This window comes from Gastrolobium bilobum, unplaced genomic scaffold, assembly GCF_033153095.1.
Source record: "Gastrolobium bilobum isolate Gb01-03AN ecotype WA unplaced genomic scaffold, APGP_CSIRO_Gbil_v1 utg8322, whole genome shotgun sequence".
In the NCBI taxonomy this organism is placed as follows: Eukaryota; Viridiplantae; Streptophyta; class Magnoliopsida; order Fabales; family Fabaceae; genus Gastrolobium; species Gastrolobium bilobum.
Genome location: NW_026899488.1, coordinates 1 through 15,436, shown reverse-complemented (window position 1 = coordinate 15,436; position 15,436 = coordinate 1). Strand labels below are relative to the sequence as shown.

At 38.2% G+C, this 15,436-nt stretch overlaps 1 protein-coding gene across 1 annotated transcript; it reads left to right on the top strand.

The window, feature by feature from the left end:
- Positions 1–348: 348 nt before the first annotated feature.
- On the top strand, positions 349–11,403 carry LOC133290633 (uncharacterized). Its single transcript, XM_061488743.1, is given in 5 exon segments — positions 349–1,343; positions 1,346–3,756; positions 4,065–4,324; positions 5,971–6,561; positions 10,755–11,403. Coding segments are annotated over 5 exon segments (4,764 nt in total). The 5' UTR covers positions 349–364; the 3' UTR covers positions 11,278–11,403.
- The last annotated feature ends 4,033 nt before the right edge of the window (positions 11,404–15,436 follow it).

Here is a 15,436-nt window from a genome sequence, read left to right as displayed (position 1 = left end):
TTGTAGAAAAAACTAAAAGTAAAAAAAAGGAAAATAAAAGAAAAAAGAATAAATATGTCTAAGAAGGATAAAATAGACAAATTAATTAAGTTTTTAATGGTGTTAAGATTGAGTTTAAACCATAAAAGCTAAGTGGTTGAAAAAGCATAAGAAGAAAAATGATTCAAAACAAAATAATAGGAAGATTTTTCTTATTTTTATGTATTTCTCAATTATCATCTTAGAAAAATGATGGTGTGCAACTTTAAAGCTTGATTAAATTCAAAACCCAACAATTTGTTCCTGCGACACAACACTACACGCTGCGGCTGCGCCTCCTCCTTTGTAAAACCAAACTGACTTTCTCTGAGGCATTTCATCAAACATGTCAGCGAAGTGGCGCGCCCTTCAGCACCGCCACCGCTACACCTACAGCGCCGTCGTGTTCCCTCATTCCTTCATCGAATCTCTCCACCACCTCCTCTCCCACCAACTCTGTTCCCATTTACATGCCAAACTCCTTCACCTCACTTCCCTCAACTCCACATACGCTCAACTCAACGACGCTAAGCAACTCGCTTTCTCATTCTCCGACTTCCTCATCCGCTCCGAACCCGAACCCGAATCCGTATCCGAACCCGCGGTCCGTTTGGCTTCTGGGTTTTACTTGGAGCTTGTGTTTCTTGAAAATTCCGTGCCCTTGCACCGAACCCTTGTTTCTGTTCTCGCAAAGGTGCGAACTTTCCGTTCAATAATTGGTGGGTCTTTCCTTAAACTCTGCGAGGGCTATGGTAACCGTGGCAAGGGGAAACGGTTCACCGTGTCGCGCGCGGTGTTGTCGGTTCTGGGTATGCCCAAGTTGGGGTACCTGGTTGATGTTGTTGAAGGTTGTGCTGTTTTGGTAGCTTGGGACGTGGTTCGTGGTTTAAACGGTGTCGTTTTGGAGACCAATGATGGATTGGCTCGACCTTCCCCAATTGTTATGGAACAGTGTCAAGAGGCTTTGTCTTGCTTGTATTACTTGCTGCAGAAGTTTCCTTCCAAGTTCAGGGAATTGGGTAGTTCTGAGAATGGCGTGGTTCTAGAAGAATTAGAAGGTTATTCAAGTGTTATGGAAGGGATTGTTACTGTTGTTTTGAGCATATTGAATTCCTCTGCGTTTTCCAGGGATTGCTTTGTGGCTGCTGGGATAGCACTCTGTGCAGCTCTTCAAGTTTGTATCAGTTCTGAAGAGCTTGGACTGGTCTTGTTTCAAGGTATATTTAACTTAAAGGCCTCGAATTCGGATGTTGGTGGTTATTGTGACAGTGAATTTAGAAATGCCATTGATAAAATTCCTTGTAAGGGGGTATCTATCAGGGAATGTGTAGTCTTTCTGTGCTGAGTAGGCTTTATCTTATAAGAGGGATTCTTACTGCAGTTTCTAGAAACTTGCTTAACACTCATTTTGGTGATGTAAATGGCTACGAGGTTCGAAAAGACGTTGGAGGGCGTATCAAGACTATATTGTATGATGGAATTTTGCCTGAGCTATGCAAGTATTGTGTGAACCCTGTTGATAGCCATTTCAATTTTCATGCATTGACTGTGATGCAAATTTGTTTACAACAGATAAAAACATTGATGTTATTGAATCTTACAGATTTGTCGGGAGAGTATGATCCTATTCCTGCAGAAATGGGGATGCGGATACTTAGGATTATCTGGAATAACTTGGAAGACCCTTTGAGTCAAACGGTGAAACAAGTTCATCTCATTTTTGATCTTTTCATGGACATTCAATCATCCATTTGTTGGTCAGAGGGTGGTGACAAAATAAACAAGTCTTTGCAGAAGATCGGATCAGATATTCTTTCCCTGAGGTCAAGATGTAAGGGAAGATATGTTCCTCTAGCATTGCTAACCAAGAGGTTGGGAGCGAAGAAAATGTTAGAGATGAACCCGAACCTTATATTTGAGGCAATACAGGCATATGTCGATGACGATGTCTGCTGTGCTACCACATCATTTCTCAAGTGTTTCCTTGAGTATTTGTGTGATGAGTGTTGGGAGACTGATGGCATTGAAGGTGGGTATGCCCTCTATAGAGGGCATTGTCTTCCCCCAATTCTGTATGGGCTAGCTTCTGGATTCTCAAAACTTCGAACCAATATAAATACTTATGCTCTGCCAGTTTTACTGGAAGTGGATGTGGATAGTATATTTCCTATGCTTAGTTTCATTTCAGTTGGGCCAAATGGGGATGAAAATGAACTGCAATATCCAGAGCTTGTTTGTGTGAACTTGGAATTGAATCTTGAACAGAGAATTGCAATTCTAGTTTCTTTGCTCAAGGTATCTCGGTCACTTGCTTTGGTTGAAGGGGACATTGATTGGTCTGAAAATCCTTCAGCAGATGAAAAAGAGCCTGGGCTGGGAACAGAAAGGCATGCTCTTGTTTGCATAAAGGGAATAAATGTTGAGATCCATGTTCAGTGGCTAGTAAATGCATTGACCCATGTGGATGAGTCACTACGTGTTGATGCTGCTGAGTCTCTTTTCTTAAACCCCAAGACGTCTAGTCTGCCTTCTCATTTAGAGCTAACTCTAATGGAGGAAGCTGTGCCTTTGAATATGAGGTGTTGCTCTACTGCTTTTCAGATGAAGTGGAGCAGCTTGTTTCGTAAGTTCTTCTCTAGGGTTCGAACAGCCCTTGAGAGACAATTCAAGCAAGGAAGCTGGAACCCTCTTGAGCATAATAAAGCTAATGAAGTGTATCCTTTGAAAGGTAATAAAGAATTGGCAATTAAAAGAGCAGATGATCTTTTTCGCTTTATGAGGTGGTTGAGTGGATTCTTATTTTTCTCATGCTATCCTTCCGCTCCTTACAAGAGAAAAATAATGGCAATGGATCTCATCTTGATTATGATAAATGTTTGGTCTATTAATCCGTCAATTAGTGAGGAGTTTAATAGTTCTTTGTCTGGAAATCATCTCTATCCTTACATTAAGGGAATGACTTCATCTGATTCAACTCTATTGTTAGTTGGTTCAATTATTGATAGTTGGGACAGGTTAAGAGAGAGTTCCTTTCACATATTACTCCATTTTCCAACCCCACTACCTGGAATTTCAAATGAAGACATGCTGAAGAAGGTAATTGCATGGGCTATGAAATTAGTTTGTAGTCCACGTGTAAGGGAAAGTGATGCTGGAGCTCTAACTGTACGGCTTATTTTTAGAAAGTATGCGTTGGAGCTAGGTTGGTTGATTGAAGACTCATTCAAGGTTGTCCATTTAAGCTCAAAGTCTGAATTGGTAAATGATGTTAATCAGTCTAGTAAATTGAGGAATCCCGTGATACTGTATATGAAATCAATGATTGATTGGTTAGATGTTGCTGTAAGAAATGGAGAGCAAGATCTTTCTAAAGCATGCGAGAGCAGCTTTGTCCATGGTGTATTACTCGCTTTACGTTATACTTTTGAGGAATTGGACTGGAATTCGGATGTCATATCGTCTAGCATCTCAGAGATGAGATATTTTTTGGAAAGACTTTTGGAGCTTGTTGTGCGGATAACTTCATTGGCACTTTGGGTGGTTTCTGCAGATGCTTGGTATCTGCCAGAAGACATGGATGAGATGGTTGATGATGATAATCTTTTGTTGGAGATACCAGATCATGAGCATGAGCACATGCCTTCATCTGAATATGAGAACAATAATTCAAAGCCTTCCCATGATGTCAGATCATCGGAACAGATTGTCATGGTTGGTTTCTGGCTGGCTATGAAAGAGGTACTTGAACAGTTTGTAGGAACTTATGATTGTATTGGATTATAACTCTTCAAAGGCTAAAGCAAAAAGAATAAAGGTTTCAAATTATCATTACTTATTTCTTGGCTGATAACAATATTTTCTTTAAAATTACTTGCTTATAAATCTAGAAATGATGCCAAGAAAACATATTTACAAATTATAGAGAATTGTTTGTTTCAAGTAAGAATTGATTGAAAGTTGTTCATTATCTGATACATAAGTCTACAATTTTTATTTTATTTTATTTTTTGGTTCCCATTGTTTTTTCACTATGTTTTCTTCTTCAGGTGAGCCTTCTTTTGGGGACTATTATAAGAAAGGTACCATTGCCAAGTAATGCATGTTCAGATTTATCTGAGTCGAAGGGTTTTTCTGTTGATAATGCTGCCTTTTCATCTAATTCTGTGATTGATTTGGAACAACTTGAAACAATTGGGAATCACTTTCTAGAAGTCCTCTTGAAGATGAAGCATAATGGTGCAATTGATAAGACAAGGGCTGGGTTCACAACTCTTTGCAATCGCTTACTTTGCTCAGATGACCCAAGGTGTGGATTTTGGTACTCTATTTTTATTTCCATCAAATGCTTTATTGATTTTTCATCTTAAGAAAGTTTTTTATTTTTGAAATTGTAGGGTTTAGGTAGAGAAGGATGAAGAGAGTGGAAATGAGTACTTGATATAAGATAATATTGATTAGTGTTTAATAATGTGATACAAAATACAAAGTGCTAACCCCTATTTATATTAGTACTATACTCCTAATCCTAATCCTAATCAAATCAAATAAGGAAATATAATGGAATCTGGAAACCACTCCTTTAAGATTTAATAAAGATATTATTAGATATTTTTTAGATATTCTAACAAATATTTTCTATTTGTAAGTGAAGGAACTTATATCTTAATGAAAGCTGTCATTTTTTTATACATTTTGATGGAAAAATAAATTTTATCAAGAGATAAAATGGGGAATGTATCCAACTAGGGGAGGATAAGATATCCTTTGAACCAAAAGATTTTAAAAAAGATCGCAATAGAACTCTGGAATGCAACACTGAAGTGTATCCCATTAAACATAATCCTTATCTCATGACAAGTTTAGGGGCAATGACACTCTCTTAGTGAAAGCTTTTACATTTTTTTTTTCCTATGTAATTATTCCAGAATAACATGAGGCATGGGGCTTGGAATTGAACCTTGGAATTGGAATTGTACCCTGCAATTCTAAATATTATGTTTGGTATGCTTTTTTAGAATTAGAATTCTGATTCCTAGTGAAAATTCCTTGCAATTGAATGGTTTTATATTTATATTATGGGAAATATTACTCTCCTTTTACATGAGGTAACTTATCTCATTTTCTCTCACTTCGATTTTCGCACTCCACTTTTTTCTTGTAATGGTGGGACCCACCCATTTTCTCTCTACCACATAAGATAACTATCTTATGTGGAAGGAGATTAATAAAACCCTTATATTATATTTCCAACACGCCCTTCACACAATAGCTCATTGGGCTTGAAGGGTGGACAATGCACAAGCCCATCTCATTGTGCTAAGAAATTCCACGATAATTTTTAGAATATTAGAAGAATGGGGACGACAAGGATAGTACTTATGACCACATGGTCATAGAGACTCTGATACCATGTGATACAACCAACTCTCCCAAAAACTCAAGCTTGTTAGGTGAAGGCAGATAAATAGTTTTATATTTTATATTATATTTATAAAAATTTCTTTATCTAGGAGATTTAATTGGATCCTCTCTTGACTATATGCTAGGTCTAAGTGGTTGTGGTTGGATTTTCTGTTCTTGTACTTTCAAATAATTATGGCCTCAAGTAGGTGGCTTTTGATGCTTCTTTAGTATCTTTGCTTTACTGATAGATATTGAAGCAGTTAGGTTTTTAAATTCCTATTTTCTTCACCTACACCATCATAGATAAAACACTACGATGAAAATGTGTATGGTAAATGAGATGTAAAATTAAATTTATGATCTTGTCAAGGGCAATGCCCCTGCAGATGTAATATGGATTCTTAGGCTGTGGCATTTACCCTCTTCTGCATAATAAAAAGAGAATTATGTTTGTTTGGCTTATTAAGGAAGGTTATATCATTATAACCAAATCATCATATCATAAATAGTATGTCTTTGCCACTTCTTAATGTGTATATTCCTTTTCAGACTTCATAGGTTGACAGAGTCCTGGATGGAACAACTTATGCAAAGAACTGTGGCCAAAGGACAAGTAGTGGATGATTTGCTGAGAAGAAGTGCTGGAATACCTGCTGCATTTACTGCTCTGTTTCTCTCAGAGCCAGAAGGCACACCAAAGAAGCTCCTCCCACGGGCATTAAGGTGGCTTATAGATGTAGGTAATGAGTTTATGCTGAATCACATTGAAACTGATAGCTTGAATGATAACTCATGCAAGTCAAATGATTCAACAAAAGAAAATAATTCTACACAGACAGATGAAACAAATGTGAGACAGATGTTGTCAAAGATCAGAGATGAGGGTGTGATTCCTACAGTGCATGCATTTAATGTTCTAAGAGCTGCATTCAATGACACTAACTTGGCCACTGATACGTCTGGTTTCTCTGCTGAGGCTTTGGTTTTGTCTATTCGCTCTTTCTCTTCACCATACTGGGAAATTAGAAATAGTGCTTGTCTGGCTTATACTGCTTTGGTTCGTCGCATGATTGGATTCCTCAATGTTCATAAGCGAGAATCAGCAAGACGTGCACTAACCGGGCTTGAGTTTTTTCATAGGTATGATTTTGACTATCGTATTTAATTACTTTAGTTCATCTATTTTATTGGATATATTTCATGTTAAAACATGTTTATATTTTTATTCCAAGAAATTTACTGGTAAAAAATTGGTTTATTGCTCCATATAAGACTTGTTTTTTTTTTTTTAAACAAGCCCGTATGATTTCCCATTTTTCAATTATCATTTTAGAAAAATGTGTGCAACTTTCAAGCTTGATAAAATTTAAAATCCAAGTTCCCGTGTGTCATTTTGTTCTCTCCCAGGGCGTTTGGTATAGGAGAAATTTTATATTACCGGTAACAAAAAATTATTCAGAATATGATGGAAATAATTTTTGGTTGGGTAAGTTACAAAAAGGTATTTGGTAGGCACCAATTTTGCTGGGAAAATTGGATTCTTTTTAGTAGTACCACGTTTGGTTAATGGTGAAATATTGATGGAAATGGGTTAAAATTACGTCTTTACCCATTATGTTAAAATTATCAATGACAAAATGTTGCTTTTTCAGGGCATTTTCGTCTTAAAAATTACAAAACAGGAATCTCAATTGGTGGATTAAATTAATACCACGGTTCACATTGCATTCATTTGTGCCAACGTCTAGTACAAACATATTTTCTCGGTTGCATTATTATACTGGTTATTTTGGTGAAAACCATTTACCAAACATGATAAATATTGTTTACTTACATCACTTTCCCATGATTTCCAAGAGAAGCTACATACCAAACAGCCCCTCAATTTCTACTTTTTTCTTACGACACACTTTCACTGAGGCATTTCATCAAACATGTCAGCGAAGTGGCGCGCCCTTCAGCACCGCCACCGCTACACTTACAGCGCCGTCGTGTTCCTTCCTTCCTTCATCGACTCTCTCCCCCGCCTCCTCTCCCACAATCTCTGTTCCCATTTACACGCTAATCTCCTTCACCTCACTTCCCTAAACTCCACATACGCTCAACTCAACCATGCAAAGCAACTTGCTTCCTCATTCTCCGACTTCCTCCTCCGCTCCGAACCCGAACCCAATAATTGTGCATCAAAATAAAATGAAAAAAAAAATTTGTTTATTATAAATAAGCAAAAATTCATACAACATTCTAGTGCGTTGTAGATTCTTATCCAAAACTTGTATAATTTGATAATGCTATGTGAATCGCTGGAAACATGTAAAGTGTATGGCTAACCCAATAACAAAAGTAGCGTAAGGGAACTGGATTAGGCTACCATGAGGCAGTGGTTTACTCTGTGGCGGATGTCAGCAGTTCGGTGTCTCACTTTTTCTAAGGAATGGAAAGGAGGACCGAAACATGTCAAGCTGTCCATATACTAATAAGGGATATATGAATTCTCGAAAAGAGAGGAGCCACCCGAATTGATCAACCTTTCGAACTGTTGTTAAATCCAAGGTGTCATATTATAGAAGCCCGAACTATGTGATTGAATAAATCCTCCTCTATCTATTTTTTTTATCATATTTCCAGAAAATTCACTTTCCCAATATATTCTTGGTAATTGTGATTTCCATACATAATTTCTCTCTCTCGACCATGTTAAAGTCTAAACTCAAACATAAGGAGTCTTCCACTTATTTTTTTTTTAGGAAATATTAATCTTATGTTACATGGGAGTAGTTCTCTCATGTTGTAGAGAGAGTTTGAGTGAGGCCCACCATTAAAAAGCAAAAAAGAAAAAGAAAATAGAAGGGGTCCGATTTTCGAAGTGAGAGAAAATGAGATAACTATCCCATGTAAAGTGAGAGTAGTATTTCCTTCTTTTTTTTATTTGAAGAAATGTTTTCCACTTCTCTCACTCTATGTACCTTCAATTATAATATTAAAATACAATTAATTTAGAAAAAAATGTTTAGCCCAGTTAATTCAAGAGTCACACATCAAAAAAAGAAAAAAAAATTAGGGGAAGGATATTGTAACAACCAAGTTATGTTACTACCAATCAATCTCACTGTTAGATCGATTATGTTGATCCAACGGTTATATTTATTTCCATCTTTGTATGGTTATGATTCTCTATATTTAAAGTGAAAACATTAAATATGGGAAATCATAACCATACAAAGGTGAAAATAAATATAAAATATTAAATTTGGGAAATCATGACCATACAAAGATGAAAATAAATATAACCGTTGGATCAACATTATCGATCTAACGGTGAGATTGATTAGTAGTAACTTGATAGTAACACAACTTGGTTGTTACAGTATTCTTTCCCAAAAAATTATTAGTGTAAGAGTTGCTAAAAATTTGGCATTGTCTTGAAAACAAGTCCTCCATAGTCAGTGTTTCTCATAACTCACTAGTGACTACTCTCAATTATTCATTCACTTTTCTCCATTTTTTTCTCTCTTTTTTTTTTTCCTTTTTTTACTTTCATTTATTTGGAACTACACTTTCTCAAATCAAACCCTAATTTCACCATCCCAATTGGGATTCTTCACACCGTTGCTAGGGTTTGTCTTCATTTCCCGGTTATTTTCTTCTTCTTCTGAATTCGTTGTTTTCTGTTTCACTTCGCTTTGATTTTGTTCGAATTGAAGCTTTTGGTTAGGGTTCGGATTCCGATTCCTTAGGGTTTGGTCTCGGAGAACGAGCTCGGTTTGCGGAAAAGATGAGCACGCAGAAGAAGAGACCTTTTCAGATAGAAGCGTTCAAGCACCGCGTTGTGGTGGATCCCAAGTACGCTGAAAAGACATGGAATGTTCTGGAACATGCAATCCACGAGATATATAATCACAATGCCAGTGGACTCAGCTTTGAAGAGCTGTACAGGTTGATTCATTGATTTAACTAGCTATACACTTCTTCGATTTCAATACTTGTTGTAAATTGAGTGATACAGTTTTAGTTTTTTTTTTTTTTTTTTTTTTTTTTTTTAATTTGTGTGTTTATTGTATGGATGATTCAATAGTGTGATTTTATTGTGTTTTGTATGTATGATTTTATTTTATTTTTAAATATATGTTCTCAGTTACTTAGTGTGAAATTCTTAACCTTGTGGATTAAGAATTGTTGATCAATTATATTACTGAACATTTGGTTTGGTTATGGGGAGTTATTTGTCTGCGAAAATTTGAATGGCAGATTAAAAGGGTTTCACGAATTGTATCTATTAATCATGAAGCTCTCTTTTTTATTAATTTTTAAGTTGCCTGCCTATCTACCCGGAATGATAGTTTAGTACATAGCAAGTCTTGTGGAGAAAGAAGAAGACACAGAGATGTTAAATAGGGCCTCTCAAACTCTAGCAAGACTCCACCTGGATAGTGTCTTTGTTTCCCTCTCTAGGTGTTCTTCTCATATGAAAAACTAGCATAAGAGGATCCATTTCCGTCCTTTCTCTTTTTGAGGCCTTGCTGAAGATATATGTTGAATTCAACAGTCTATGTGAAGCGCTAATTTTTTGTTTGATGAATTTTAGAGAAAAGTATCTCTAAAATTGCTTTTCAATTTGTGGATTTTGAGTATGAAGTTTTTGACTCTTAACATCAAATGGAGTTTATGTAATTGGTGTATCCTGGGTCATGCATGCATCAGAATATTTGACTTTTCTCATATTCAAGTTATGCAGGACTGATTGAGGTTGTTTTTACTTTTAGGATGTCATTTGATTTGATAGTGGCTGCTATACCTGCAAACATACCTGCTTTTATCCTGCTTTGGTCAGCTTGGGGGTTGCAACTAGTAAATGCTGACGGAGATACATATATAGTATACTTGCATAAGTTCTTTATTTCCATCCTCACATCTCAGCTGTATAACAAAAGCTCTCTGATGCTGTTTGGCTGTCTTAGATCATTATGCCATTTGTCTGGTCAGTTCACCAGCTTTTGGTTACTCTTATTCGGATGGTCAAGAAATTGCAGATGGTTCTTACCTCAGCTCATAGAATTTAGTGAGAAGAAAAAGCTCATGTTTCTAAGATCTCAATCTGTATTTACTCAATCAATAAATCTCCATTTACTTGTCATTTGTTTATAATTGAACAAAAATCAGGAGCTTTATATAATTAATGTTATGCAATAGACCTGTAGTTTAGTTTGCATTAAATTAAAATAACTGCCTTAGCTTACTTTATAAATGATAACTATGACAGATCTCCCCGCTAAACTTCATGTTTGGGGGCATATATTTCTGAAATTTCTGATCATCATGATCTGTTCATTCAGGAATGCTTATAATATGGTGCTACACAAATTTGGGGAGAAACTTTACTTAGGACTTGTGACAACCATGACTTCTCATCTAAGAGAAATTTCTCAATCAATTGAATCTGCTCAAGGGGAAATTTTCTTGGAAGAGCTCAACAGGAAGTGGGTAGATCATAACAAGGCATTGCAAATGATCCGAGACATACTGATGTACATGGATCGAACTTTCATACCAAGCAACCATAAAACTCCTGTTGATGAGCTTGGATTGAATCTTTGGAGAGATGTTGTGATCCATTCCAGCAAAACTCAGGCTAGGCTTCTAGATACACTTCTTGAACTTGTGCTTAGAGAAAGGAATGGTGAAGTGATAAACAGAGGCTTGATGAGAAATATAATAAAGATGCTAATGGATTTGGGTTTGTCTGTTTATGGTTATGAGCTCTCTTTAGCTGCAAAAGAGTCCTTCTTAACAAAAGACCCCCCACCTCGGGAAACTTGGTATTCACAACAGCAACTAGCGCAGCAAAGACATCCGTAAAACCCGGAGATGCCATCTGGGACTTCAAACATGACCGACAAAAGAGGCCTCTTCCCCTAACCAAGTTTTCTGCAAATAATTCTGGGACTATGTTTTTTATATTACTTGCATTTACTTTGTTCACAAGTCCGTTGATGCTCTTTCTTAGAGCATCCCAAGTTAACCGTTGATACTCAGCACTAGTTTTGTCCTCAACTTCTTGTTTCATCATCCTGGCCGCCAACTTAAAAGGGGGAGGAATGTAAGCATCTCCATCATCCTCTTTCTTCCTAGTTTCTTCCTCCCACTTTCTCACGTCCATCATCTCCCTACGATCCCTCTCATTGTCACCATCCTTGTCGTCAGTTCTACGCCTCCTATCACTATCCCTATCCCTATCCCTATCCCTTTCTGATTTCTCACGTGCACTGCGATCTTTAATTCTCCGACGAGACTCCCTAACACCACGACCATCTGCTTCACCTTCTTTCTTTCCTTGACGATGATCGTAATCCCGACGCGATCTCTTAGCTTTGTTTCTCGCCATGCCAACTTTAGAACCAACCCTAACGTAATCGAACTGAGAATGACTTGAGCGCCGATTGATATGAACAACACAAGAACTGCAGTCACAAAAAGGATATTCAATTCTCAGATGTTCTGTATTGTATAAGAGACACAGATGTCTAGCCCGCACAATGAAATTGATTTTGGATCTAATTTCCTCTTCCAAGTATTTACTGGTGGGGAGAACTTTAGGTTTTACCTAGTATTTATAAGTTTTAAGTAGGATATGGGCCTTTAGTGATATATATCTTTTCATAATTATATTTGATTTAAATTTTAAATTGCTCTTTGTTGATTCTGTCCATAACATTAGATAAAATCAATATATAGGCTAAGGGCAAAAAAATTAAAATAATGTAATTAATTAAAATAATTATGCATTTAATGCTGTTTTGTTAAAAATTACACATCTGTTGCACAATGAGACGCCCTCTTTGGGCGTCACATGTGACGCCCCAATGAGGCGTCTCTCTCCTAGAGAAGACGCCCCAGTGGGGCGTCACATGTGACGCCCAAAGAGAGCGTCTCATGTGCAACCTATATATACCCCACTTTCCTTTTTTCACTCCTTACTCATTTACTTCTCCAACCTCTCTCTAACCTCTCTCTAACCGCGGTTCGTAGCGAAGCTCTGCCAACGTAGGTAAGGTCATAATACCTCATATGTATACATTTAAATTACAGTGCTAGTTAGTAATACATGTTAGGATTGATTGTATATTAGAGACTTGGAACATTAGGATAGTCACTTAGAAATTTTGTGTCATGCTATGAATGTTGTAACGATATAGTAATATTATTATTACGTAGTTATTATTATTACTGATTTTTAATTCTGTATTAGGGTTTAGCATATTAATTAGTGATTTATAAATAGTGTTAGAGACTTTGTAAATTTCGTATGTATGATGTTACTAATGCGGGAGTGCATAACTTTGTAGTTAGTTAAGGATAATGGTTGAGTCATCATCTTCTTCGGGATCTGATTCGGATGTAGAGCCCACCGATCCCAGCATGTGGATCATACCTGGACCCTACAGGTGGGAGGTCCTTCGTCAGAGGACGCAGAAAGGTCATATTTCACAGCGTGTGTGGAATACTGAGCATGTAAGAAAGATTAAGACGAGGCGTGGGAAGCCACAAGGGGGCCCACCTACCGGTGCTATTCCACAGGTTGTGGAAGAGTACCTCAGACATGCGGGTTTCATACATGTTGCCAGGATGCAACATATCAAGGTATGTTATTTATGTCGTTTTGTATTTATGTAATTAAATAATGTAATTCGTTAACACGTGATAACTGCGTAATTTATCACAGATAGATACATTTTTAATTAGTGCTCTGGTCGAGAGGTGGAGACCAGAGACACTTACCTTTCACATGACCCAAGGTGAGATGACGATCACCTTACAAGATGTGGCAGGCATCTTGGGCTTGCTGACCGACGGTACTGTCGTCATCAGATCGACCTCTGAGGATTGGCACGCTGCTTGTGCTGGTGTTTTTGGACATGTTCCAGAGGCCGGTGAGTTCCATCATTCTGGCGACCTCCGCATCTCATTCTTGGATCGACATTATACCCGGTGGACTGATCATGAAGGGAATCATGCTGCCGAGATCTACTTCACAAAAGCTCACATTGCGCGGATGTTGGGGACTTGGTTGCTGGCGGACAAGTCTGGAGGTAGCAATTTTGGTTGTCGGCTTGTCCCGTTGCTAGGTGGAGGATTTGAGGACATTGGCCGATTCAGCTGGGGATCTGCAGTTTTGACACACTTGTTCAGGAATTTGTGTGAAGTGACAGATGCCCGTCGAAGCGACATGGGTGGTTGCCATATTATCCTTCAAATTTGGGCATGGATACGATTCCCACCCATTGCTCCACCCCTTCCTCCTCATCCACAGCCGGGCACACATTATGGATGCCGGTATGATTTATTTACTTCATTTGATTTCGATAATGTATGGTTAATACTGTATGTACTAACTGTATACTTCTTGACTTTGGACGATTATGTATGGTTGATAATGTTTTTGATTGACAGGTTTAATGCTGTACAAAAGTTTAAACCTCATGAGGTCACCCATTATCGGGCAACATTGGACACACTCTGTAGAGATGAAGTTTGGTGTTAGATACTTACGGTGTTGTTATTTGTCTATGGGTTTATTTTTTTTTGTAACTCTATATATTGTTTCACATTTTGTTTGTAGGTGGTGTGGCAGCCGTATATAGAATATGAGTGGCTTGACGTGACTCCAGAGCAGCAGTATCTGTGGCTAGCTCCCACACCTATTATCTACTTCCACACAGTTGAGGCATGTCAACCAGATAGGTGCATGCGACAGTTTGGTCTTAATCAACCCATCCCGGAAAAATCTAGAAAATTGAGAGGAATACATGATCATACTCTACGGGGGAAGGTTGAAGAGAACTGGAGACGTAAGCTCAGGGCTCACATTGATCGATGGAATACTAGGATTCAGCATATTGTACTGCCACCTCCATTATATGGTTTGATGTCACCTAATCATGAGTACATGGAGTGGTTCAGAGAGAGAGGGAAAGCGCTACATATCACGGAGGGCAGCAAAGATAGGGCGCATGGTGAGTTTTGTACTTATTTTACATTTGTTTCAAATTACAACTAACATTTTTTCGTAATATGCAGATTGACGGTCTTGAAATGCTGTATCATGCAACAACGGCGGAGGAGTTTCCTCGATTTGGACTACAGTATATCCACGAGGAGATAGGCCGGATTATTGGGATGTTTCGTGAGAGTTCACGAGTTGATGAGCCTGGACCTGAGGCACCCCCCGTGCAGACTCAGCCTGATCCTCAGTTGATCGTGGATGTTCCTCGTAATAGACGGGAGGGACGCGGATTAGGACGTACACGTGAGAGAGTTGCTGCTGAGCCTGTCCCGATTATGGCACCTAGACCAGTGGTCGAGACTCAGGGATGGTTTAGACCTCCAGCATTTAGTCCTACTTACGGGTCACATCCGATTTATCATCACGGATCGCAGTATGCGGCAGGTCCTAGTCAGGCGGCGTCTGAGCACCCTTACATGAGCGGGCAGGAGCCAGTTTTCCAGGTTAGTCCGATGGCTATGGCAGGAGCGGATCTGGCATCCTCACAGCCTGATTTCCAGCCCTATTCACAGGGACTTGATGCCGATTACCCCTTTTGGTCTGCGGAGGACACGATGGAGTTGTATCGCTCTGTAGGCCTTGTTGCACAGAGCCATGACAGTGGGGAGACTCTAGCCACAGATTCTCACAGTCAGGGACACACCCCTTTTGATGTGCCGGGCAGCAGTGCAGGACCATCTGTGTTATTTGAGCTCATTTTTAAATAGAATTACAACTAAAATTCAAATACTAAATTAAAGATAAAGGAATGTTGGTGGAGAAGAGAGATATGAAGAGTGAGAGAAGAGGTGTGAATTGAATGGAGGGGGTGAGGAAATATATAGAGCACACATGTGACGCTAGTTTTGGGCGTAAAACTGGCGTCACATTGTGCAGTAGATGTGTAATTTTTTACGAAACAACATTAAATGCGTAATTATTTAATTTAAATACATTATTTTAATTTTTTTGCCG